Source organism: Gorilla gorilla, chromosome 4 (assembly GCF_029281585.2).
Source record: "Gorilla gorilla gorilla isolate KB3781 chromosome 4, NHGRI_mGorGor1-v2.1_pri, whole genome shotgun sequence".
Lineage (NCBI taxonomy): Eukaryota > Metazoa > Chordata > Mammalia > Primates > Hominidae > Gorilla > Gorilla gorilla.
Window position 1 is genome coordinate 59,962,237 of NC_073228.2, and position 23,828 is coordinate 59,986,064.

The following is a 23,828-nucleotide window of genomic DNA, read 5'->3' on the forward strand; positions in this document are numbered from 1 at the left end:
AACTCCTAGACACATGAAGAGGGAAAACATGAAAAGAAAAATAAACCACCAGTAGAAATAGATCTACATATAACCCCAATGTTAGAATTAGAAAATAGCAACTTTACAATAACAATCATAAACATGTTAAATAATTGCAGAAAAAGATGTAAATAATGAGAAACTTTTAGTCAAGATATGGAAACCTTTAAAAAAATGAAAGCCCTAGAACTGAAAATCACACCATCTGAAATTTACAAATTGTTGTATGGAATCAATAGAAGATTGGTTACAAAATAATAAATGAATGCCAAACTTGAGCACAGGTTAATAAAAATTATTAAAATAATACATAAAGAGAAAAAAGACTAATGGAAGGGAATAGAGCGCCAATGACTTGTGAACAGTGTCAAGTACTCCAACATGCATATAAGTGGTATCCCTGAAAAGAGAGACAGAATAAGGCAGAAAAACAGTTGAAGAAATACTGGCTAATATTTTTTCAAATTTGTTCAAAAGCATCATTTCATAGATCCAGGATTCTCAAGAATCCCCAAGCAGGATAACTACAAAGAAAGCCACAGTTAAGCATAATGTAGTTTAAATCCTGAGAGGCAAAGACCGAGAGAAAAGCACAAAGGCAGCCAGAGGGAGAAAAGGGGGCATAATACCTGCAGGGAACAATAAAAAGAATATGACTGATTCTCATCAGAAACAATGGAGGCCAGAAGACAGAGGAATAACACCTTTGAAATTCTGGAAGAAAACACTTATCAACCTAGAATTCTATCTACAGCCAAAATGTTTCAAAAATAACAAAAAAAAACTAAGACATTATAGGTTTTTTAAGTTGGTTTTGGGTGTTTGTTTATTTGTTTGTTTGTTTTAGAGGAGTCTCATGCTCTGTCACCCAGGCTGGAGTGCAGTGGCACAATCATAGCTCACTGTAGCCTTGAACTCCTGGGCTCAAGCGATCCTCCCACCTCAGCCTCATTAGTAGCTGATACTACAGGGGTGCACTACCACTCCTGACTATTTTTTTTACTTGCTAGAGACAGGGTATTGTTACAGGATCTCTAGGGTGCCGATTTTTCTGGCTGTAAACCTCTGTGGCCATGGTGCCTTTGCCTGAGTTCTTATCCTGCATCCAGGAAGAATGAAGGATGCAGACAAGTGAAGGGAGAAGAAGAAAAAGAAGAAGAAGGAGAAGGAGAGGAGTTTTATTTAGTGTTAGAAGAGCTCAGAGAAGTGGTTAGCTCCTCTCTGCAGGCAGCTCACCCCATCGAGTGTTCAGCTCTCAGCAGCGAGGAGGCCCTGGAGGGTAGCTCCTCTCTGCTGGCAGGCCATCTCTGCAGCTCTCAGTGGAGAGGGTACACCTCTCTACAGCTGATCATCTCATCATCTCCACTATCAGCAGAGAGAGTACTCCTCTCTGCAGCTGGTCGTCCTGTCCCCTTGTCTCTCAGACCTCTTGGTCCTCTGGCCATCCTCTGTTCTGCTCTGGCTGAGCCCAGGGCTTTTATGGACCTCAGAGGGGAGGAAGTGTGTGCCGGTTCATGCATGGGCACCCGTGGGTGGGCCTGGAAGGGGCACCCTGAGTCCCAACTCCAGTGGGCAAGACTGGCAGTCCGTCCCACAGCCTTCAGGCCTTCTCTGGTCTGAAGGTGGGGCCTTACTGGGGACCCATCCCCTTCCTGCCAGGAATCAATCTGCCTCCTGCTGTCATTCATGGCCCCAACCCTGCTCCAAGTTCAGAGGAGACTCCAAGAGCATAGAGAGGCCAGGCAGTGGGAGGAGACACCCACCAGCCTGCAGGGATGGGTTGGGGTGGTCCTTCTGGGGCCACTGAGGGTGCAGGCTGCAGAGAAGCCCAGATCCTGCACCTTGGAGGGCAGCTGCAGCTGTACCTGGGAGCTCCCACCTGCCAACTTGGAAGGGGCAGGGCTCCCACTTGTCCCCTGCTCCTGCCTGCTTGCTGGAGTGAGAGGCCCAGGTCTGCAGCCATGGGTGCCGCAGTTGCAGCTGCACCCCTAGGAAGGCAGATCCTGCCTGTTGCCAGCTCCCAGAAGAGCACAGGGAGGCTCAGATCCACAGCTGCAGTTTGGGCGGCTGTAGCCCCGCCCAGGAGCTACAGGAGGCCTGGGTCTGCAGCTGTGGGTGCAGTGGCATGGGGAGCTCCAGTCTTAACTCAGAAGGGTCAGGGTTCCCACTGGCTCCACGGAGTGTGCAGCCCCAGCTACACAGCTGCACAGCTGCAGCCGGCATAATGGAAGCAGCCACTGCCATCGGTATCACTATGTTGCCTAGGCTGGTCTTGAACTCCTCAGCTGAAGGAATCCTTCTGCCTTGCCTCCCAAAGTGTTGGGATTACAGGCATGAGCCACCATGCCCAGCCCAACATTGTATATTTAAATGAAAACTGAGAACTTTTGCCATAAGTAAACCCATTCTAAAAAAAAGTTAAAAGAGATTCTTCAGCATGATGGGAAATGATATCAAATGGAAAATTCAGATCTGTAAGAAGCATGAACAATGAAAATGGTATATATGTGGATAAATATAAAACGTAACTTTCTTTCTTCTTTAAAAGTCAACTGGCTGCTTAAGGCAAAAATAATATTAACAGTGTGACCAGTCACAGTGGCTCATGCCTCTAATCCCAGCACTTGGGAGGCTGAGGCAGGTAGGTCATTTGAGGTCAGGAGTTTGAGACAAGCCTGGCCAACATGGTGAAAGTCTAGCTCTACTAAAAATACAAAAATTAGCTGGGCATGGTGGTGCATCCCTGTAGTCCCAGCTACTCGGGAGGCTGAGGCTGGAGAATTGCTTAAACCCAGGAGACAGAGATTGCAGAGAGCAGAGATCGCACCACTGCACTCCAGCCTGGGTAAGAGAGTGAGACTTTGTCTCAAAAAAAAAAACAAACAAAAAAAAAAAACAGTGTATTATAGTGCTTATAACAGATGTAGAAGTAAAATATATGACACAGAAGCAATATAAATAGAATTATATGTGAACTGGCATAATATTAATTCAAGGTATATTGTGATGTTAAGGATGAATATTGTAAATCCTGGAGCAACAACTAAGAATAATAATACAGAGGTATAAATTGAAACTCAATGGAGAAAACAGAATGAACTACTAAAACAATAGTCAATTAACCCAAAAAGAGTCAGAAGAGAGAGAACAAAAGGAGAACTAGAAATGGGTACAAATAGGAAACAAAGAACAACATGATAACTTCAACCGAACTATATCAAAAATTGCATTAAGTGTAAATAGATCAAACCCTCCAATTAAAAGGCAGAGAGGTTGTCAGACAGGATAAAATACAACACTCAAATGGATGTACCTTAAAAACACATTCAAAAAGAGATGTACCTTAAATATACAAAGATTCTGACAGTTAAAAGTAGAAGGACGAAAACAAAATAATAGATGGAAAAAGATAAATAGTAGGAGAATAAAGCTGCCATGTCTGTTATCGTGCAAAGTAAACTTCAAAACAAGGACATTGTATGAGATGATTATTCACAATGATGACAGGGTCAAGTCATCCAGAAGATGTAGCAATCCTAAATATGTATATGCCTAATAAGTTTCAGAAATACCCAAAGCAAAAATTGAGAAAACTAAAGGGAGAAACAGACAAGTCCATAGTTAGACATTTTGATACTCCTCTCTCATAACTGATTAGTAAGCAGATGAAAAAGTTAGTAAAGATATAGAAGATCCGAGCAACAATATTAAACAACTAAACCTAATTGCCTTTTGTAAAACAGTACGCCAACAGTTACAGAATGCATATACTTTTCAGGTGCACGTGGAACATTCAACAAAATCGAACATTGATTTATTTTTCTTGTCCAGTATCATAAAAACATCTCAATAAATGTTTAAGAAATGAAACCATGGGGAGGATGTTTTCTGACCAAAACATAATGAAATTAGAAATTATTAACAATAAGGAAAAATAGAATACAAATTACCAATAATCAGACTGAAAAGACATAACTGTAGATCCTACAGACATTAAAAAATGATAAGAATGATGGTCTCAGTAAACTATCGCAAGAACAAAAAACCAAACACCGCATATTCTCACTCATAGGTGGGAATTGAACAATGAGATCACATGGACACAGGAAGGGGAACATCACACTCTGGGGACTGTGGTGGGGTGGGGGGAGGGGGGAGGGATAGCATTGGGAGATATACCTAATGCTAGATGACGAGTCAGTGGGTGCAGCGCACCAGCATGGCACATGTATACATATGTAACTAACCTGCACAATGTGCACATGTACCCTAAAACTTAAAGTATAATAAAAAAATAAATTAAAAAAAATGATAAGAATATTACATACAATTTTATGCCCACAAATTCAAAAATCTAGATGAAATGAACAAATTCCTTGGGAAAAAAACACAACTTACCAAAACTAGCACAAGAACAAAAATAGACAATCTGAATGTCTCTGTATCTATTAAAAGAATTGAATTCATAATTAAAAATCTTCACACGCATACACACAATCACCAGGTCCAGATGGCTTCACTGGCAAATTCTATCAAACATTTAAGTTAGAAATGGTACCAAGTCCATACAAATTCAAAAAATTGAGAAAGAGGAAACACTTGATAACTAGTTTTATGAGGTCAGCACACTCCCAATACCCAAACTTGACAAGGAGGTTATAAGAAAAGTAAATTAAATACAATATGCCTCATAAACATAGATGCCAAAAACTTCCACAAGATATTAGCAAATTGAATAGAGCAACATATAAGGAGGATAATAAATTAGGACTAAGTGGAGTTTATCCCAGGAGTGTAAGTTGGGTTCAGCTTCTTCAGATCAATCAATACCATTCACTGTGTTAATAGAATGAAGGAGAAAAATCATGTGATCATCTCAACAGAAGTAGAAAGTATATTTGCCAAAATATATATCACTGATGATAAAAACTCTCAGCAAATGAGAAATAAGACAGAACTTTCTCAATGTGACAAGCACATCTAAGAAAAATATATTCCTAATATATTATGGTTTAATAATGAACCCTCCTTCCTAAGATGGAAAAAGGGAAGATATCCTCTCTCTCCAGTTTTATTCCAACATGATACTGTAGTTTCTAGCTAATACAGCAAGGTAAGAAAAAGAAATAAAAATAATAATAAAGACTAGAAAGGAAGAAGTAAAACTCGGCAATAAAAAAGAATGAACTACTGATACGTGCAAAAGCATGAATGAATCTCAAAAACATTATGCTGAGAGAAAGAAGTCAAACACAAAAGAATGCATACTGTCTGATTCTATTTATATACAACACTAACACAGGCAAATCTAGTTTATAACAACAGAAAGCATATTGGGGGTTGCCTGAGGGTTGGCAGGGAGGCAGTGACTGCAAATACGAAATTCTGGGGGTTCATGGAAATGTTCTATATCTGATTAGGGTAGTTGTTACAAGGGTGTATACACTTCTAAAGATTTATTAAATTGAACATTAAAATGGATGCATTTTATTGTATATAAATTATATCTTCTTAAGTTGATTTTAAAAAATAGATACCATTAAGAAAATGAAAAGGTAAGCCACAGACTATAGGTGGTATAGACAAAATATTTACAATACATGTATCTGACAAAGGACTTGAATCCAGAATATATGAACAACTCTTACAACCCAAAAGTAAAAGTTAAAAAATAATAATTTTTAATGGACAAAAAACTCAGACATTTCACAAAAGATTATATATGAATGACCAACAAACACATAAAATTGTGCTCAAAATCATCCGTCAGGGAACCACAAATACAAATGAGATGCAACCATACACCTACAAAAATGGCTAAAATCAAAAAGGTGGACGAAGTCCAGATTTGGCATGGATGTAAAGTAATGAGAATTCTCAGACACTACTGGTGGAAATATAAAATAGAAGAACCACTTTGGATAACAGTTGGGCAGTTTCTTATAAAGTTGTGCCTATACCTATCTTACAAACCAGCTGTTCCACTGCTAGCCATTTACTCAAGAGAAATTAAAACATATGTCCACAAAATGACTTATGTATAAATATTCATAGGAGTTTTTTCATGATTACCAAAAACTGGAAACCATCCAAATGCCCATCATCAAGTGAGTGGATAAGCAAATTTTAGTGTAGTCATACATAATGCTGGAAAACTATTCAGTAATTAAAAGGAAAGAACTCCTGGTGCAAACAACCATGTAGATGAACCTCAGAGACATTATGTTGAGTGAAAGAAGCTAGATGCAAAAGAGCACATAGTGTAAGCTTTCATTTATATGAAGTTTGAGAACAGGCAAAGCCAACCTATGGTGAGAGAATTCATAACCGTGATTACCCAGGTAGGTTGGGGACTGATTGGACAGGGACAGAAACAAACTTTCTAGGGTGTTTTAAAATGTCCTCTATCTTGGTTGGTGTGCTGGTTACATGGGCGAACACCTTTGTTAGAATATATTGAGTAGTGCACTAAATATTTGTACATTGTATTGTGTTTTTATTCTTTAATCTTGAAAAATGGATATAAAGGACTCAACACCTAGAAAATGCTCAACAACCATTAGTTCCCTCATCCTTCACCCTTCCCACTAGGCAAGTACCACAGATGCTACGAGAGCATTTATGATCACTGGACCTCTGAAAATAGGAATGTAATTTTCTCCAAAGGGAAAAGGTGCCATCTACAGCATGACTTGGAAAGTCTCTCTAGTCCAGGCCCGGGACTATAAATAACAAGGATAGTGCCTAGAGCCATTTCATTCTGAATCTTCCTCTGGGTTTCGTCCTCCAGGTCTAGGTCTGGGATTCCAATGTCTCAAACCAAGAGGGTGGAATTTAGTTGGGTCTTTCCAAGAGATGCAAGATGGCAAAATGTGGAAGTGGGAAGACATGGTGGGGGTAAGAGACTCTGAGGAGAACCGCATTTATGGGAAGATTATAAAAGATAAGTTAGGGTGGGGCTTGATGGTGCCCACCTGTAGTCCCAGCTACTAGAGAGGCCGAGACAGGAGGATCGCTTGAGCCAGGAGTTCAAAACCAGCCTGGGCAACATAGTGAAACTTTGTCTCTAAGAAAAAAGAAAAAATTAAAGTAAGGTAAGAAAACTAGTATTGGAGCCAGATGTTGAAGGTCTATAAAGTTAATGGTATTTAAATGCTCAATAATTGTTTGTTGATTGAGTAAGTAAATGAATGAGTTACTGAGTCTGTTGAGGCTGACTGCCGCCCCCTCCTTCCTGTCTTGCAGCTCACATACCTGCCCCCACCGTGGGGTGAGTGCCGATCCTCAGAGATGGGCCTCGACTTTTTTCCTATTTACAGCATCACCGCCTGTAGGATTGACTGTGAGACCCGCTACATTGTGGAAAACTGCAACTGCCGCATGGTTCACATGCCAGGTCAGTGCCAGGGCAGGGTGGCCACAGGGCCCCTGGGATCTGCCTGGGACCCACCTTGCATTTCTCATCCTAATGGGAAACACTTCACCCACTTCGCTGGGATCCAAAAGGATGATGATCTGGAAAGACTCTGTTATTTGGTGCCTATTAAGAGGGCAGGTGGAAACTTCTGGTCCAGCAACAAGGCAGCATCCTGGTATCCAGAAGCATCCAGTGTTTGGGGAATGTTCATCCCAGTGTTCAATGTTTGTCAGTCGTCTGCTGTTCTTACCTCTGAGAGTTTAGCGTCCAGATAACTGGATGCTTGCAATTCTTGCAGCTCGTGTAGTACATGTTTGAGCATCCAGATGTTTCTTTCATCCAGATGTTTCACTTTTTGTGTCCAAATGTCTAGCACTCCTTCAAATGAGGCAAAAGTCTATTAGCCAGCAAATAAATGTGCACATAATGACACCTCTGTTGTCAGACTAACAATGCATGTGGCCATCTCACACAGTTGGCTTATCAGAGGCTGAAGTGCAGAGTGGAAAGCTGATCTGGGGAGGAAGAGTGCAGTGTTGCAGCAAGGACACATGAGTGGGGCCTTGGTTTCTAATTCAGGCTCTTCCACTCATTTACTGTATGATCTGGTCACTAAACCTCTCTGTTCTCACGTTTATGGTCTTTAAAACGCAATCAGCAGCTGTTATAAGGTGAAAATTAGGCTAGGATATAAAAATGTTTTGTAAACTATAAAAGTCAGTGGTTGTTATGTAGCATATTGAAAGAGGGAACCAAAAGTCATGCTGACTAAAGACCTACTATGTGCCGGGAATGTTGTTATTATATTTAGTAGCTGTTATTTCATGGTTATATCATACTTTATTCAATTTTACTTAACTAAATCCTTATACTGGACATTTGGTTCATTACCAATCGTTTTCTGTGATAATCTGTGCTGAAAGGTGGGCCCAAATCTAATCAGAGTCCTCAAAATCAATCCCCCTTTTCCAGCCAGGGTCAGAGGGAGATGTGACTATGAAAGAAGGGTCAGAGAGATGCAAACTTGTTCACTTTGAAGATGGAAGAATGTGGGTAGTCGACGCATGTGGGTTGCCAGTGAATGTGGGGGTGGCCTCTGGAAGCTGGGAAAGGCGAGGAAATGAATTCTCCCCTACAGCCTTCAAAAAGAACATCGGCCTCCCACCCAACACCTTGATTCTGGACCAATGAGACCTATATCTAACTTCTGACCTGCTAAACTGTAACATAATAATAAATTTGTATGTTTTAAATACGAATAATAATAAAATGGCCTCTGAGCTTCCTAGAAAACAGAGCAAACAGGGAAACATGTCATTTAATCTGTTGTTTTTGGAAAGGAGAAAGCATATTGACTCTTCAGCTCCGAAAAAGGATTTGGGGAAAATGATAAGGAAAAAAACATGGTGGACTTTAACTTTAGAGCTTGGTAAAAGAAAAGAAAAAATCCTGGGTTTCTACAAAGAGATCCCAGCAAGGAGAATCCAGTACTGGGGAATATTACTCACCTGATGCTCAGACTAGGCCACCAGCCAGTGAGGTTTTCCCCACCAACCCTTAGCCAAAGGCAAGCAGTAGAGGTGTCAATCACACCCATGACACTAATACTGACATCTCAGTTACTAATGTGGAATTATGAACAAAGCAATGAAGAAACACAAAACAACCCTTGTTCCCATACAGCAGTGTGGTTGTGCTGAGAAGAGCTCCAGGCTCTGGATCAGACTGACCTCTATTCAAAGCCCACTTCCATCACTACTAGCCTTGGTGTCCTGGGAAGGCAGGATGCTTAAGCCTCAAAATTATCACGGGTAAAACAGACACAGTACTTCTGACTTCAAAGGGTGCCTGTATGGGTTAAAGAAGATGATGTATAGCCAGGCTTACAAGGTGCTTACCACCACCTCCCTAGTCTCAATCCTCAAGGAGAGCCCACCTGTCACCCACGGGAGCTGGCTGGACCTACACAGAAACATGGGAGAAGTTATCCATACAGATCCTACTGTCTCCTGCTCAACAAGGTGAACAGCCTGCCCAAGCTTACATAGCAGATCAGAAGCCAGCCTTCCAGCTCTGGGGTGCACTGTGATCCAAGGCTCCCTTCGAACTGCCCACTGGCAGGCCGCTGCCCCTTCAACTGCCAGGAGGCACCCCTTTCCCTAAGCCCAAAGCAGAGGAGGTGTTGCTGACATGAATGTTCCTGCCTGAGTAACTCTGTCTGGTGTTTCTTCTTTGCAGGGGATGCCCCTTTTTGTACCCCTGAGCAGCACAAGGAGTGTGCAGAGCCTGCCCTAGGTCAGTACTCAGGGGACAGATGGAATCATGGGGGCCGGGGGCCTGAGACTGAGGTCATGGAAATCATCGGGGTTTGAGGAAAGATCAAGTGGAAGAAGGAATGGAGAGAGGATGAGAAGAAAGGGGCTGGTCGGGTGGAGTTGCTGCAGGGATGGGAGAGGGAGATGGAGAGGAGGAAGAAAAGAAGGTTGGGAAGGGAACTGGTGCAAGAGGATGAGGGCTGGAAATGGGACTGGGGAGAGAAAGAGATATGGAAGGTGGAGATGGAGAAGGAGTGGGTTTCAGGGGAAACAGAGGGTGCTAAGGAATGCAGGGGAGAGGACAGAGGTGGAGAGAGGATGGACAGTGGGCAGCCAGGTAGGCATCAGAGGAGCTTGGCAATACCTCCCCTCACACACTCTGATGGTGTCTACATGGGGAGGCCAAGGTGATTCTGAAGTCCCATCTTTCTTCTGCTCCATTGAGCCTAGGGGAGGTGGAGGAGGGCTGGAGAGGTAAAGTCAGGTTTGCATTCCATGCGTGCAAATGGAAAACACAAAGCACACTTCTTCCTCCTGCCCGAGGGGCCTGCGGGGGGTCTGCCAGTTAGAAGGCCTCTGCTGGTTCCCCAGCTGGAAAACTAGGAGGGAGGGAGAGTGCACAAACAAGCTGCAGCCCCAAAGCTAGGCCCACTCTGCGTGCTTGCCTCTCTCTGGACCCAGGAAATGGCTTATAATCAAGACAAGCAGACTTTTTAAACAATGTGCCCTCAAGTTTGTTCAGCATCTGCACTTGCTGGAGCTAAGTGAGGCAGTGCTGGCCTCAGGTCCAGATACCTCCAGGAGGACTAGAGAGGGAGGGCAGGCTGAGAGGAGAGGGAGTGACTTCTGATGTGTGCAAAGACTCAGCAAAACCCAGGGTAGCTGGAAACACTGAGGTGGCTAGAGGAAAAAGGGAGGGAGGTGTTAAAGAAAAAATCACTCTGACACTAGTTAAAATGGTAAGGAAGTCTTTATTCAGGGCAATTGCAACAGGTGTCAAGAGTATCACAATAGGGGAAACAGATGGGACTCAACTGAGAATTCAGCCAAGACAGCTGGAGATTCATAGCCATCAAGCAGAGCGAGGACTCAGTAGATGGAAAATTACCCAGAGAAAACATCAAAATTAGGGGGAAATCTGCTAAAGGCAGGCCAGGGTGATCAGATATCAAGGGTGGGGGATTCTCTCTAAACTGACTTTAGCAGGATTCTTGCTAAAACTGGGCTAGGCCCGCCCAGCATGGATGGGGGCCGAGGTCAAGGCCTAGTTGAGAACAGGGTTCTGAAGAGCCTGGCTAAGTTTGATCAGGGAGAAAGTCTTTGTCAGAGGGAAATGATGCCTTAAACTTTATGTCTAATTGGAAGAAGAGAGGAGAGGGCAGGAAGGGTTCCAGATGCAGGGAGTTGCCTCCAGGGAAAGAAATGAAGGATCTTTGCCTGCATCCTAACCCACCAGGCAGAGAAGGTGGGCACTGGCTATGAGGGAGCCCCAGCAGGAAGAGCACAGAGCCCTGGGTTTCAGATAAAATGGTCTCCCACATTTGCTTTGATGGTGGATCATTCTCTGTGGATGAGAATACTGAGGCTGGGAGCAGGGAAGAAAGCCATGAGAAGCTGAGGACACCAGGACTCTCTTGGAGACCTCTGCAAAAGTGGTCCCATTTCAACAATTTTTAAAGAGTGACATGACAGTTAAAAGAAGCAGAAGGAAAACAAGATCAACCTACAGCAAAAGCCCAGTTCCCCTCTCTCCACAATCCCTGCCCCTCGCTTTCCCCAGACCAGTGCCCCTTCCCAGCTCACTTCTCAGCTGTTAGAATCCAGCTACTCTGGACCCTTAGAAATCCCAGTCCCCACACCTGACTAAGCCCCACCTGACTCTCCCCTCCAGGTCTGTTGGCGGAAAAGGACAGCAATTACTGTCTCTGCAGGACACCCTGCAACCTAACCCGCTACAACAAAGAGCTCTCCATGGTGAAGATCCCCAGCAAGACATCAGCCAAGTACCTTGAGAAGAAATTTAACAAATCAGAAAAATATATCTCGTAAGTTTAGTGGGCATGGTAGGCAGGGGGAAGGGGGAACTGGGTAAGGAGGAAATTGGAGGCAATCAAGGAGGAAAGCAAAGATAAGCATTTGGTTCAAGTTAGCAAACATTAATTGAACACCCTCTGCGTGTCACGCTCTGCGCTCCATGTTCAGAATACAAAGACAAAGATGAGTAAGACACAGCCCCTGCCCTTAAGGAGCTTGCAGTCTCATGGAGAGACAAGCACACGCTGAATGGTATATAGGGTGACTCTGGCTATCATAGGGGGATGCATAGGGAAGGAGAGAATGATGGGTTAGCTGCAGCTTGCAATGAGGTGACATCAGGGAAAACTTCAGAGAATTTTTTTCTTTTTTTTTTTTTTTTGAGATGGAGCCTCACTCTGTTGCCCAGGCTGGAGTGCAGTGGCATGATCTCGGCTCACTGCAAGGTCCATCTCCCGGGTTCAAGCCATTCTCCTGCCTCAGCTTCACGAGCAGCTGGAACTACAGGCGCCCGCCACCACGCCCGGCTAATTTTTTTGTATTTTTAGTAAAGACGGGGTTTCACCGTGTGTTAGCCAGAATGGTCTCGATCTCCTGACCTCGTGATCCGCCCACCTCGGCCTCCTAAAGTGCTGGGATTACAGGTGTGAGCCACCGCGCCTGGCCCAGAGATTTTTTTAAAGGTTGTATAATTTTCCAGGCAGACCTTGCACGTTCTATTCCCTCTGCCTAGAATTCTTTTCCTCCCAGCCTCCACCTAACTGGTTCCTCCTTAAGCAGATCTCCATTTAAATGTCATCTCCAGCCAGACATGGTGGCTCATGCCTGTAATCCCAATGCTTTGGGAGGCCAAGGCAGGAGGATTGTTTCAGGCCAGGAGTTCAAACTCAGCCTGGGCAATGTAGTTAGACCCTGTCTCTCAAACAAATAAAAAATAAAAATAAAAATAAAATTGAGGTTATCTCAGGCATCTAGATGAGGTGCTGTCCTGTTATGTTTCTCTCAAAGTCCTCTGGTGTTTTCCTTTATAACACCACAGTGTGTAATTACATATTCATGTTGTGTTTCCTTGTTTATTACCTGTCTGCCCCACTAGACTGAAAGCCCCTGAGGGCAGGAACCTATCTTTTTTGTTCTCTGTTGTCTGCCAAGTTCTAGTGGAGCATATGGCACAGAGTTGGTACTCAAAAAAATGTGCTTTACCATCCTGGCTAACACGGTGAAACCCCGTCTCTACTAAAAATACAAAAAAATTAGCCGGGCGTGGTAGTGGGCGCCTGTAGTCCCAGCTACTCGAGAGGCTGAGGCAGGAGAATGGCGTGAACCCGGGAGGTGGAGCTTGCAGTGAGCCGAGATCGCGCCACTGCACTCCAGCCTGGGCGACAAAGCAAGACTCCGTCTCAAAAAAAAAAAAAAAAAGTGCTTTAACAGAATAAATGAATGAAAGCATGGGAGAAGTGGGTGTCCTAGGCAGAAGCTCAGCAGAGACCATCAGCACAGGGCAGAAGAGAAAACTTCAAAGGAGAACATGGATATGTCAGAGCAAGAGGGTCTTGTAGGCTGAGCCGAGCGGGTGCAGGGGGTGGGCTTTATCCTAACAGACTAGGGATCCCCTGAAGAGCTTTCAGAGGTGAGTGACAGACTCAAATTTGCATTTTTGCCCACTGCTCCCCAATAGGACAAATGCTGTGTGATGATGGAAATGTTCTGTGTCCGCGATGCCCAGTGGGGTAGCTGCTAGCCACATATGGCCAATGAGCATTTGAAATGCAGCCTGTGACTGGGGAGTGGAACTGTAATTTTATTTAATTTGAATCAAGTTAGCAGTTTTAGAAAGATCCTTCAGGCGGCGATAGAGAAGACGGGGGAAAGGCAGATGGGAAGAAGGGAACTGTTAGGAAGCAGCTGTGGCAAGCCAAGCAAGAGAAGGTGATACTTTGAACAGCTGCCCTGCCAGCCCTGCTCACAGAAAGAAGAATCTGCTCCTCTCTTCGCCAGCCCCTCCCTCTTGCCAACACCATCCCCAGACCCCATCCTGGGCCAGCTTTTGCTCAGTGGGTTGAGAACAAGGGGCACTGGAGGAATTGTGAGCACATTGGAGGAGACAGGAATTGTAGGGGATGCCAGGCCCTGCTGCTTGGCAGACAGTCTGCAGGCAGTAACGACTTTTACTGCCGAGATGTGTCTCACTCACCCACCTGCCCAAAGGAGCAAAGCAAGCCGCGGTGCTTCTGCCAGAACACCCCCCAGCCAGATGTAAGTTTGCTCCCTACAAACCTTCTTTGACTTCTGGCAATTGACTCGATAATGCCAGAGCAGGGCCTCCCACCAGGAGGAGCTTGTTATAAATACCAGTGGGAATTTAGGGGGCCTCAGGAGTGGGCAGGGGCTGCCCATGAGGTCAGCTGGAGCAGGCACCCTAGCCAAGACAAGCCTTGTCAGAAGATTAATGAAACTCACCTTCATGTTGAGGACGAGGCAGGCCCTTTGGAGGTGCAGAGGCCTGGAAGCCAGGCATGACTCCTGCATAGGGTGCAAAGAGAAAGCAGGGAGACAGAAATAAGCAACAAAAGGAGGCAGCTGATGTAGGCCTCCAGACCCGGGCTGGGAGTCAGGCTTCTTGGCTTGAAGCTGCAGCTCTGCCACTAACCAGCTCTAACTTTGGGCAAGCTGCCTCACTTCCTGGGCCTCCTTTTCTCCATCTTTCCATGGGAAAGCTGTATTAGATGCTCCCTGTGAATGCTGATAGCTCTAACCATGTATGGTACTGACTATTCTCTCTGCAGAGAGAACATCCTTGTTCTGGATATATTTTTTGAAGCTCTCAATTATGAGACAATTGAACAGAAGAAGGCATATGAAGTTGCTGCCTTACTTGGTAAGTCGGTGTCTATTGCACAAATTTCCACATCTCATAGAGGGTGGGAGGGAGGGAGGATGCACAGGTGGATGGGAGGCAAGCAGACAGACACATAGCCTCGGAGGAGTCTAACCTTTTGATTTACTAATAATTACTCCCTGTTTCCTTGCACTGCTCCTCTCCCAGAATGGAAAGAACCCCAGCAGTGGGGTGGAATTTCAGGCCCAATTTATTCCCCAATCTTGGCTTCATTTTCCCCATCTATGCAATGAGGAGGGTCAGCCTAAAGGTCTCTCTGGGCCTTTGTAACCCTGCACTCTTGGAATTCATGGTCTTCTGCCCCAGCTTGCAGTCAGGATCCTGGGGCCATGGAGAGGGGGAAGAGGTATCAGAAGGAGAGAAGGAGGGAAGGCTGAACTGTGGGTGGTCAAAGGTGGGACCTGGGAAGTGAGGGCCCTGATGGAACTTCACCCCAAAAGCAACATTGCTGCATCCAGAAGGCCAGGTGTTGCCCCCTGGACTGAGAGTCATTTGTCAAACACAAATGAAGGGCCACTCTCCCCAGGTATCTACAAACCTGCTGCCACCCCACACAAGTTCGCATGAGCTCTCCGGCCCCAGTGGCATCTGATGGATACAGGCAGCTAATTTCCATCCTAACCCAGCCCAACCCAAAATTCACAAGACCCCTGAGAGTGCACAGTTAAAGGACTTGACTCTAGAGCCCTTCTCTCAGCTCCCACTCACTCTCAAGAAAGGATCTGATGCCTGTGAACCAGAAAGAGAAATAGCTGTTGTCTCCCTGAGCTGAACCAGGTGACGTTAGCATTTTGGAAGGGGCAGGTGCCTCCTACCTGGCTTCTCACACCAGCTATGAGAATATGGGCAAGTAGCTTTACCTTGCTGAACCTCAGGTTCTTCATCTGCAAGATGGGTTTAATAAAACCCACTTTATGAGCTTGTTGTGATGGTTAAACATGATAACCCCCTAGCCCAGAAAAGGTCCATCAATAGTAGTTTCTGGCACCTGGACAATCACTATGCCAGGGACCCAGGGCTCAGCTGGTGTGTCCAGGGGCTGGCTAAGCATTTCTACACTTTCTCCAGGAGGCTGGGGACTCCCCACCATAGCTCGGTCCCAGCTGGGTTAAAGTGGCTTTCACTCGGCCTCAGAAGTCATTGTGGCCAAAGGTACGGAGCCAAGAGACTCATGCCCTTGGCCCCACCAGAGACATAGACCCCTCACTCACCCCTGTGCTGGCCTTGCCCTTTATTTCCATAAAGAGGACCCAGGACAGGCCTCTTCCTACCCCCTGCCCTCCCCCAGCATAGGCTCACAGTCTTTCTCTGTCTCTCTGCTCTATGTGCGTCTCTTTCTTTCTCTCTCTCTCTCTCTCACAGATCCCTCTGTCTCACAGAGAGAGAGAGAGAGAGAGAGAGAGAGAGAGAGAGAGAGATACAGAGCAAGAAGGGCCTGAGCTCTGAATTTGTCATGTCTGCGTCAGATATGAGGATGAGCTTGTTCAGCATCGATCGTGTTCCCACCCAGAATAGCCGGCTGAGGAGCTCATGCTGCCATCTGGACCTCCTGTGATGTGAGCGTGTGCCGCTTGCAAACCCTCAGCCATCAGGCCCCATCAGGCCCTTCTCTCAGCACCGCGCGGCCCTTTCTCACCTCCTGGTGTCCATGCACGTGCACGCTACACACACTACCCACAGCATACCCCACCCCAGTCTGCACACACATGCACCAAACCTACAGGTTCATGCACCCACGGTGGTCCAGGACCACACACACAAATGCACACCTCTACAGCCCCACGTGTCAATCACACAGCTACAGACACACATCGGTGCACACAGCCCCCACACACCCCCATATACACACACAAGCACACCCACACTACACGTGCTCGACACACTCTGCTCACCTCCACAGACCCACACTCACACACACTTAGACACACTCAGGGTGCCTAAACTAGACAGGGAGAGCCACCTACATAAAACCATAGACAGCCAGACCTCCTGCCTGCTTTTATACAAGTACGTGCACACACCCCGGACCCTGGCACATACCCCACACTATACCACTACAGACTCACACTGCACACGTACATCACACACCTCCCCCGACATACATATCCATTAGAACACAGTCACCAAGAAGCCTCCATTAAAGACATGAGAGGGAGCGGTGATGGGAAAGGAATGAGGGAGAGCCAATTTGAGGCCAGCACCACGTTCCACTGGGAAGAGCCTTCTCCCCACCATCTCTGTTGTTCACCTGGGCATGTGGGTGCTGGACCCCACCCAGCCATAAGCTGAGAAGGAGTGGGGCAGATCTGCCTACCAGAGAGTTCTCAGGCCAAGAGGTCAAGCTGGCATCTCCAAGAGAACTGTCCTGCCACCCCCAACTGTGCCCCCCAAACCCAATTCCCAAACCTCTTTCCAGAGACTGAGAGTCTTAGAGATTAGGGCTGGAAAGAACTTCATAGTTCATCTCATCCAACCCCCTCCATCCTGCCACCACCACCAAATATCCTTTGGAGACAAAGCTCCTGAGAAGGTCAGGGCTTATGAAAGCCACACAACCAGCTGGTGGCCACTCTCTGGACTCAGAGCCTCAGAGCCCTCAGCTCTGCCACACTGCCTCTGCAGCAAAGCATCTTAAGCTTTTGAGGACTCAGAACCCCTGTTAAAAACTGATAATAGCTATGGACCCTCCTGCTACAAATGCCCAGGCACACACACATTTTGCATTTAATTTCAGGAGAGTCTCTAGCCATCTGAAGTCCTCCCAGGAGAGTGGTTCTCAAACTCTGGTGGGCCCGAGAATGCACCTTACCCCCAGCGGGAACTTAAAAATCCTGACATCCAGACCCCAACCGCAGAGGCTCTGATTCTATTGGCCTAGGTGTATCCAGGCAGCAACACTGATTACAATTCTTCCAGGAGAGTTGGATGCAGGGGTATCTGAAGACAAATCCGGAAAAACTTTGAACAATGGGGGCCTATAAACCCCAGAGTAAGAACCTCAGCTCTAGAAAGAGTCAAAATTGCACACTAACTTTTGGATGGGGGAGAGAGGAGACACCTATGACCTTATCCTAAGGGTGGGAGGTGCCCTAAGGTGGCCCTGAAGCCCATGCCGTGATTGGGTTAGGGGAGCATCTCCTCCCGAGACTCCCACCCAGGGCACCTGTCACCAGTCCACACACATCCTAGCTCTCTATTCTCCCTACTCCCAGCCCAGAGTCAAAACAGGACCCAATCGCTGTGGTTTTGAGTGTAACCGAACAACCCCGTTAGCCCTGTGGGTCATGAGATCTAGTCTAAGCCCTTCCAATAAGCCACCAGCTTAGTCCCCGACCCCTCTGAATGCTGAAAAATGGTAGCTCTCAGAGCTGTGCCGTGAGGGAAGGAACTGCCAAAGGCCTGGACCTCCCACAACAAGGCCCAGGCTCCCCGTGGAGGGGGCGCCATTCAGAAGGTCTGGGTTGCATCTCAGTCTGTTCACCCTTCCTGGAAGCTGCATAAAAGCAAAGCTTCGGTCTTTTCCCTCTCTCTCCAGGTGATATTGGTGGTCAGATGGGATTGTTCATTGGTGCTAGTATCCTTACAATACTAGAGCTCTTTGATTATATTTATGAGGTAAGATTTGGGATTCCCCACAGGGAAATGACCGCATGTTGGTGCCCTCATCGTGCCCCAGGTTCAGAATCATGGTAGAGGGAAGGCGGTGCCTCTCTCCATGCAGAGCCTGCTTCCCCTCCTGTCCACCAATAGGGTCGATCACTGAAGCCCAGGCTCTGTGGGGCAAGGGGATGGGAGGTTTTGGGGGGGCGGTGGATGTAAGAGAAACACAGGCCTATCCTCTGGGAGCTGGAACAGCACTGGGCCGTCTACACTGGCAGGGAAGGATGGGGAGGGATGAGGGGAAGGGGGCCAGAATGTGCTGAGGCCAGCTCCGAGCCCCTCCTGCAGCTGGGCTGGAGGTGGTGGCTTCATCCACGGGCATGTCCACACCTGCACACACACTCCCTCCACCCACACACACCTGCCCTCTAGGTGGCCCATCACCTGAGTCATGTCCTCTGTGGCCCAGCCAGTCTTAGGGAAGGGGCACTTCCCAGCAGTCCTCGCCAATCCTGAGCGAGAAGACAGCAGGGCACGCCAGCCGCCCTGGCTGCTGACAGTCTGGGGAGATGTCTCCCTCAAGAGGCAGCTGGAATGAGGCCTCTGAAAGCTTTCTCTGACACTGAGGGTTCCCGGAGCTGGTCAGCCTTCTCACCTGCATCTCTCTCTGAGAGCGAGCCTGTGGATGCCACTATCCCAGGCTCTGTTTTGACGGGTGTTCCCTTGGAGGCCTCCATCCCCCTGGCTGTGAGATGGGCAATGCACTTCACCTCCAACGTGTGCCCCTGAAAATGGCAACAGCTCCAGAACTTCCAAAGAATGCCTGGACCTATGAAGTCCCCCAAACAAGAGCAGTAGACGGGAGCCTTCAGAACCATGTTCTGTCTCTCGGAGGGGGCTGTTCATGACCAAAGGCTGCTCGGAACCACACTAGGGACCTGTCGTGCCCCAGTAACCAGGCTCCTCTGGAGAATCTCATGCCTCTCAGCACAGTGACCCCAAAACCGCATCAGTTCCCATGGCCAGATTTTATTCTGCTTTGTTTATTGACTTTTGTGGAAAACTGTACACAGTTATGGCAATTGAATCACACCAGGTAACAGATTTAAGAACTACCCTCTATTGCTAGGAGTAAAATGTTATGGACTCAGGCATGTCCTGGTCTTCTGAATTGTGTGCAGTGTCAGGCCTAGCAAGTGAATAATAATCTTGTTCCCCAGCCCCAGCCACAGAAAGGGGGTCCCAAGGCTGCTCCTGAGGACAGACAGGGAGCCAGCATACCAGCACACACCACTTACTAACACTCGCCAGCCACAAAGACAGCAGTTCACGCTGTGAAGCAGGGCCTTCCATTACCTATTCCTAGCTCCATCTCCTGCAACAAAATCCCATTTCAGCCAAAAGGCTGGGTTGAGACAGACAGGCACCTGGAGCTGGCTGCCAGGCTGGGCTTGTGCTACGGTATGTTCAACCACAGCCCGAGCAGCTGCCACCCCAGTGGGGCCCAATGGAGGGAGGTCCCTTCTGCCTCTGCACCCTCTTCCTGGCCTGACCAACCCCTTCCTGCTTTTCTTGCAGCTGATCAAAGAGAAGCTATTAGACCTGCTTGGCAAAGAGGAGGACGAAGGGAGCCACGATGAGAATGTGGTAAGAGCAGCTCACTGATTGGAAGTTGTTCTGCTGCTCCGGCTTGTACCGGCAGTACAAAACCAGATGCTGGGGCCGGGCAGGAAAGATGTGACTCACTGCACACCTTTCCATGGCTTGGGACATGCTGTCAGTTCCCAAATCCAAGGACACTCCAGCTGAGCCTCGAGCCTCTCTCTGAGAGTCATGCCAGAAGCCAGTACGGATGCAGCAGACACCAGGAGGTGCTTCCAAGCATAGGAACTGCCTGGCCCAATCCAGCTTCTCCCAGGCAGACAGCTGCTTCCCCCATCTCACAGCAGGGGGAGAACTGGACAGGCTCTGTACATCTACTCCCTTATTCCCCAGTGGTGGCAAAGTACAAGCAAAGCATCATTGGCCCTCCATCCCATTCGAAAGGGATAGAGTATGGAGCCCCATGAAGTTGGTAGTAGCAATAGTGCCCATTATAGCTACTGACTATTGTATGCCTGGTACATGTCAGGCACTGTCAGGCACTTTGTATTTGAGGCAGTTGAGGCCCAGAGACCAAAGTCCCACAGCTGCTGAGTGTCAGAGCGGCCCTCCAAGCACTTCTAACCACTGCCCTACTCTGCCTCTCTTTCCTATAGCCCGAGGGCAGCCCCTCTGTGGCCGTTGGTCATTCTGCTTCCAAAACTCAGTCTACTCCTGGGCTCAGGCCTTCGCTGATGGGTGCAGGTGTCACCAGCTTTCCCCATCCAGCCTTGGGCCCCAAATCAGCACCTCCAGCCCTGGAAAACGGTGCCCACTGAGTGACCACCGCCCACTTAATATCAACAAATCCAAAATGGATCCCAGCCCCTTCCCCCTACATGGATTCCATTTCTGTTCCACACACTGTCTACAAATCTTGCTTTGATTCTCCGGTCCCCTGCAGCCTCTGTGGAACGGAAGAGGGGAAGGGGAGGGCAGTGTGGAAGGGGCCCACGGTCTGGCATCAGCTGGCCTGGCTGGATCCCAAGGCTCCGGCTCCCTGGCTGTGTGCCTGGGGGCAAGTTACATATTAAACCTCTCTAAGCATCTGCATCAGATCAGACTGCAGGGGGCTGTCATCCGAGTTAAGTGAGATCCTGCCGGCAAAGCAGTCAGCACAGCACCTAGTTTATAGTAAGTGCTCAGCAAGTGGTTCCCTTTGCACCCCCAGAGCCCTCCTTGCTTCAGAAGGTCTCAGCATCACAGCCTCTTCTCCATCCTGTTTCTCCTCCCCTAGTTGTGGCCCTATCAAATCTTCCCCAAATTCCCGGCACAGCCTCCTGGCTAGCCGTGCCCTGCTCCCATCCCTCCCGGCCTCCCACCCACCACAGCCTGGGAACCACCCTGAAGATTCATGTGCGGCCAGCTCAGCCCCTCCCCGCTTAGGGACCCACAACTACATTTCCCTGGGTCCAGCTTAACCCTAAAAGTCCTTGGGGCAGCTCTGACCAGCTCTGGTTCTGAGCTCTAAGGCCTTCTACCGTTTCTGCTTGGCCTCAGCCATGGGTCCTCCCTGCCCCAGGCTTAGCCATGGGCTGCACTTCCTGCACCATAGCCTCGAGGGAGGCCCCCGAGAGAGGTCAGGACTCAGACCATCCAGCCCCAAAGCTACAGACCACTCAGATATAGGTCCAGTTACATGAGGGGCACCTCTAAGAGGGATCAAACCAGCAGCCAATCAAACCAGGGAGCCTTCTCACTGCCATAGGGGGCACCCAGGTGTGCAATGGTAAGGATTCCATTCAGCCTCATGCCCCCAAGATGGTAAACTAGCCTATCAGATGTCTGGAGCAGAAGCAGCCCACAAGTGGGGAGCACCTTCCCCAGGGCCTAGGCTGGGCCACTGGTGGCATCACGAAGAATTTTTGCTGAGCGAATAATAAACTCCCACCAACCCTTCCCTTCCAGAGTACTTGTGACACAATGCCAAACCACTCTGAAACCATCAGTCACACTGTGAACGTGCCCCTGCAGACGACCCTGGGGACCTTGGAGGAGATTGCCTGCTGACACCCCTCGAGCCACCCAGCACTCCCTCCAAACAGACCTTGAGGCCCAAGACCCAGGACAAGGAACAGCAAGCTCAGGTGGGATGGCCCCAGTGCTGGAAAGAAGCAAGAGCCCCCTATGCACACATTGCAGACTAGCTGCCTAGACCTCGCTCCGGCCACGTCCAACACGACGCGTCCTTGGGCCCCGCCGTGCGTCCCTCTTAGGAGAGATGAGTCACACTCTGGAACTGTCCAAGAACGAACCTGCCATCACATCTCACTGCCAGATGTATAAAGCACCTGCATGCTCAGACTTCTTATGGCACCACCTCCACGTCTGTCTTGTACATGACACTCCTCCACACGGTTTCCAGTGTCCACACTGCTGCCCGTGCAGTGGGACCAGATTCCAGGTCCAAAGTCACCATGAGGCCACCCTGGAATCAGAACTGCACAATCAAGAGGGAACCCGTGGGACTCTCTGCTACATTCAGTTCTTGTGTCGTTTGTGAAGGTTCTTAACCTGCCCAAAAACCCCCTTTTCCCCAAGCTGCCCATGGGGCTTCGGCGCCAAAGGTGACCCGTGCCAACCTCCCTCCCCGCCAGTGCCTGTGACGGCGGCACAGCAGCCAGCGGGTGGGGGGCGCCTGTGTTCACCCATGGTGCCCATGTCGTTCTTCTCTCCCTGTGACACAGCTTGTACAGTCTGATTCTTTTTATCTGGGGTAGGGGGGCTTTTATGTTTGTCCGATGGAGATTTGTTTTGTTTTGCTTCATTTTATGCTTTTTTTTTTTTAGTTTTGATGTTCTGAGGTTTGCTTTGGTTTTTCCATTTTCTTTGGCGTTTATTTATTCGTGCTTCAAATCACAGTCATATTAAAAGCTGGTCTTGTGGAAATGGCTGAGTTATTTCTGCCTTTTCTCCACATCCAAGTCTCTCTCCCTCCAGGGCCTAGGAAAGGGTCGGACCTGCCAGGTCAAAACTGCAGACTGTGTATATGTAAAGTTTTACGCAACAACACTTACCTTTACAAAATGTGCATACTCTATATGTTTATTCTAAATTTTTTTAAAGATTGCTCACAACTTTGTAAATGTCTTCAAGTCCCACTGATGAGTCACAGCCCGCGTTCTGATGGAGGCTGCCCTGGACCACAGGCACGTGGCCTGGAGAATGCTGCTCAGACATGGAAACTATCAAGAAGGCCTTTGTGTCCCCCTGTGATCTGTCTGCTACCCTGACCCCTCCTGACCCCATCGGTGAATTTGGGCTGGACACAGGCCCCAGCATGGCCTCCGTCCCACACACAAGCCTTCCTGGCCTCCCCACCCCCAGCAAACTGACCTGCCTTGTCCCCCCAGAGGTCACACTGGCACTCTGCCTTGCTCCCCATGAGTTCTTAGAGGTGGAATGAGAGGTTGGGAGGTGCCTTTTGGTGTTACGGACACAGGGCATGCCCTTTTCAGCCTCCAGGTGTGAGAGAGAACTTCCTGATCAGGCAGAATCCTCATCCTTAGCACCATGCTGGTTCCGTAGCAACAGTTCCTTTAGCCTAATCTTTCACTTTCCCTCCCAGCCCCCACCACTCCCCCCTCAAAGTCTCTCCTCAAGCAGTGAAGACAGACCTAATGTGGCTGTACCTTTCCCCTCATGCACAGGTGCTCAGAAAGCACTGGCTAGACCAGGGGTTCAGGGTTCCGGTCCTGTTCTGCCATCCAACCTCCCTATCTGTCTGTCTCTCCTTCACGACCCGCTAACACAAGGAAAAGTTACTTGCCCAGTGTGACAAATGGAAGAGTCTCCCACCAGGAGTTATGATCCCTGGCCCCACAGCCTTCTTCTCTCAGTAGCTGTGTGACAGTGGGTGAGACCATGCACATCTCTGGGCACAGCTCCCTCAATTTTTGGA

General features: G+C 48.0%; 1 protein-coding gene across 2 annotated transcripts in view; it reads left to right on the forward strand.

The window, feature by feature from the left end:
• The window catches only part of ASIC2 (acid sensing ion channel subunit 2), a 1,138,845-nt gene extending 1,116,029 nt beyond the window's left edge, over nucleotides 1-22,816 (forward strand). For both annotated transcript variants that reach the window (XM_063706538.1, XM_055388502.2), the window contains exons 4-10: nucleotides 7,267-7,417; nucleotides 9,677-9,733; nucleotides 11,645-11,798; nucleotides 14,574-14,665; nucleotides 18,222-18,301; nucleotides 19,865-19,933; nucleotides 21,836-22,816. In XM_063706538.1, coding sequence (XP_063562608.1) covers nucleotides 7,267-7,417; nucleotides 9,677-9,733; nucleotides 11,645-11,798; nucleotides 14,574-14,665; nucleotides 18,222-18,301; nucleotides 19,865-19,933; nucleotides 21,836-21,937 — 705 coding nt within the window. In that variant the 3' untranslated portion in view covers nucleotides 21,938-22,816. The remainder of the gene's footprint in view (nucleotides 1-7,266; nucleotides 7,418-9,676; nucleotides 9,734-11,644; nucleotides 11,799-14,573; nucleotides 14,666-18,221; nucleotides 18,302-19,864; nucleotides 19,934-21,835) is intronic.
• The last annotated feature ends 1,012 nt before the right edge of the window (nucleotides 22,817-23,828 follow it).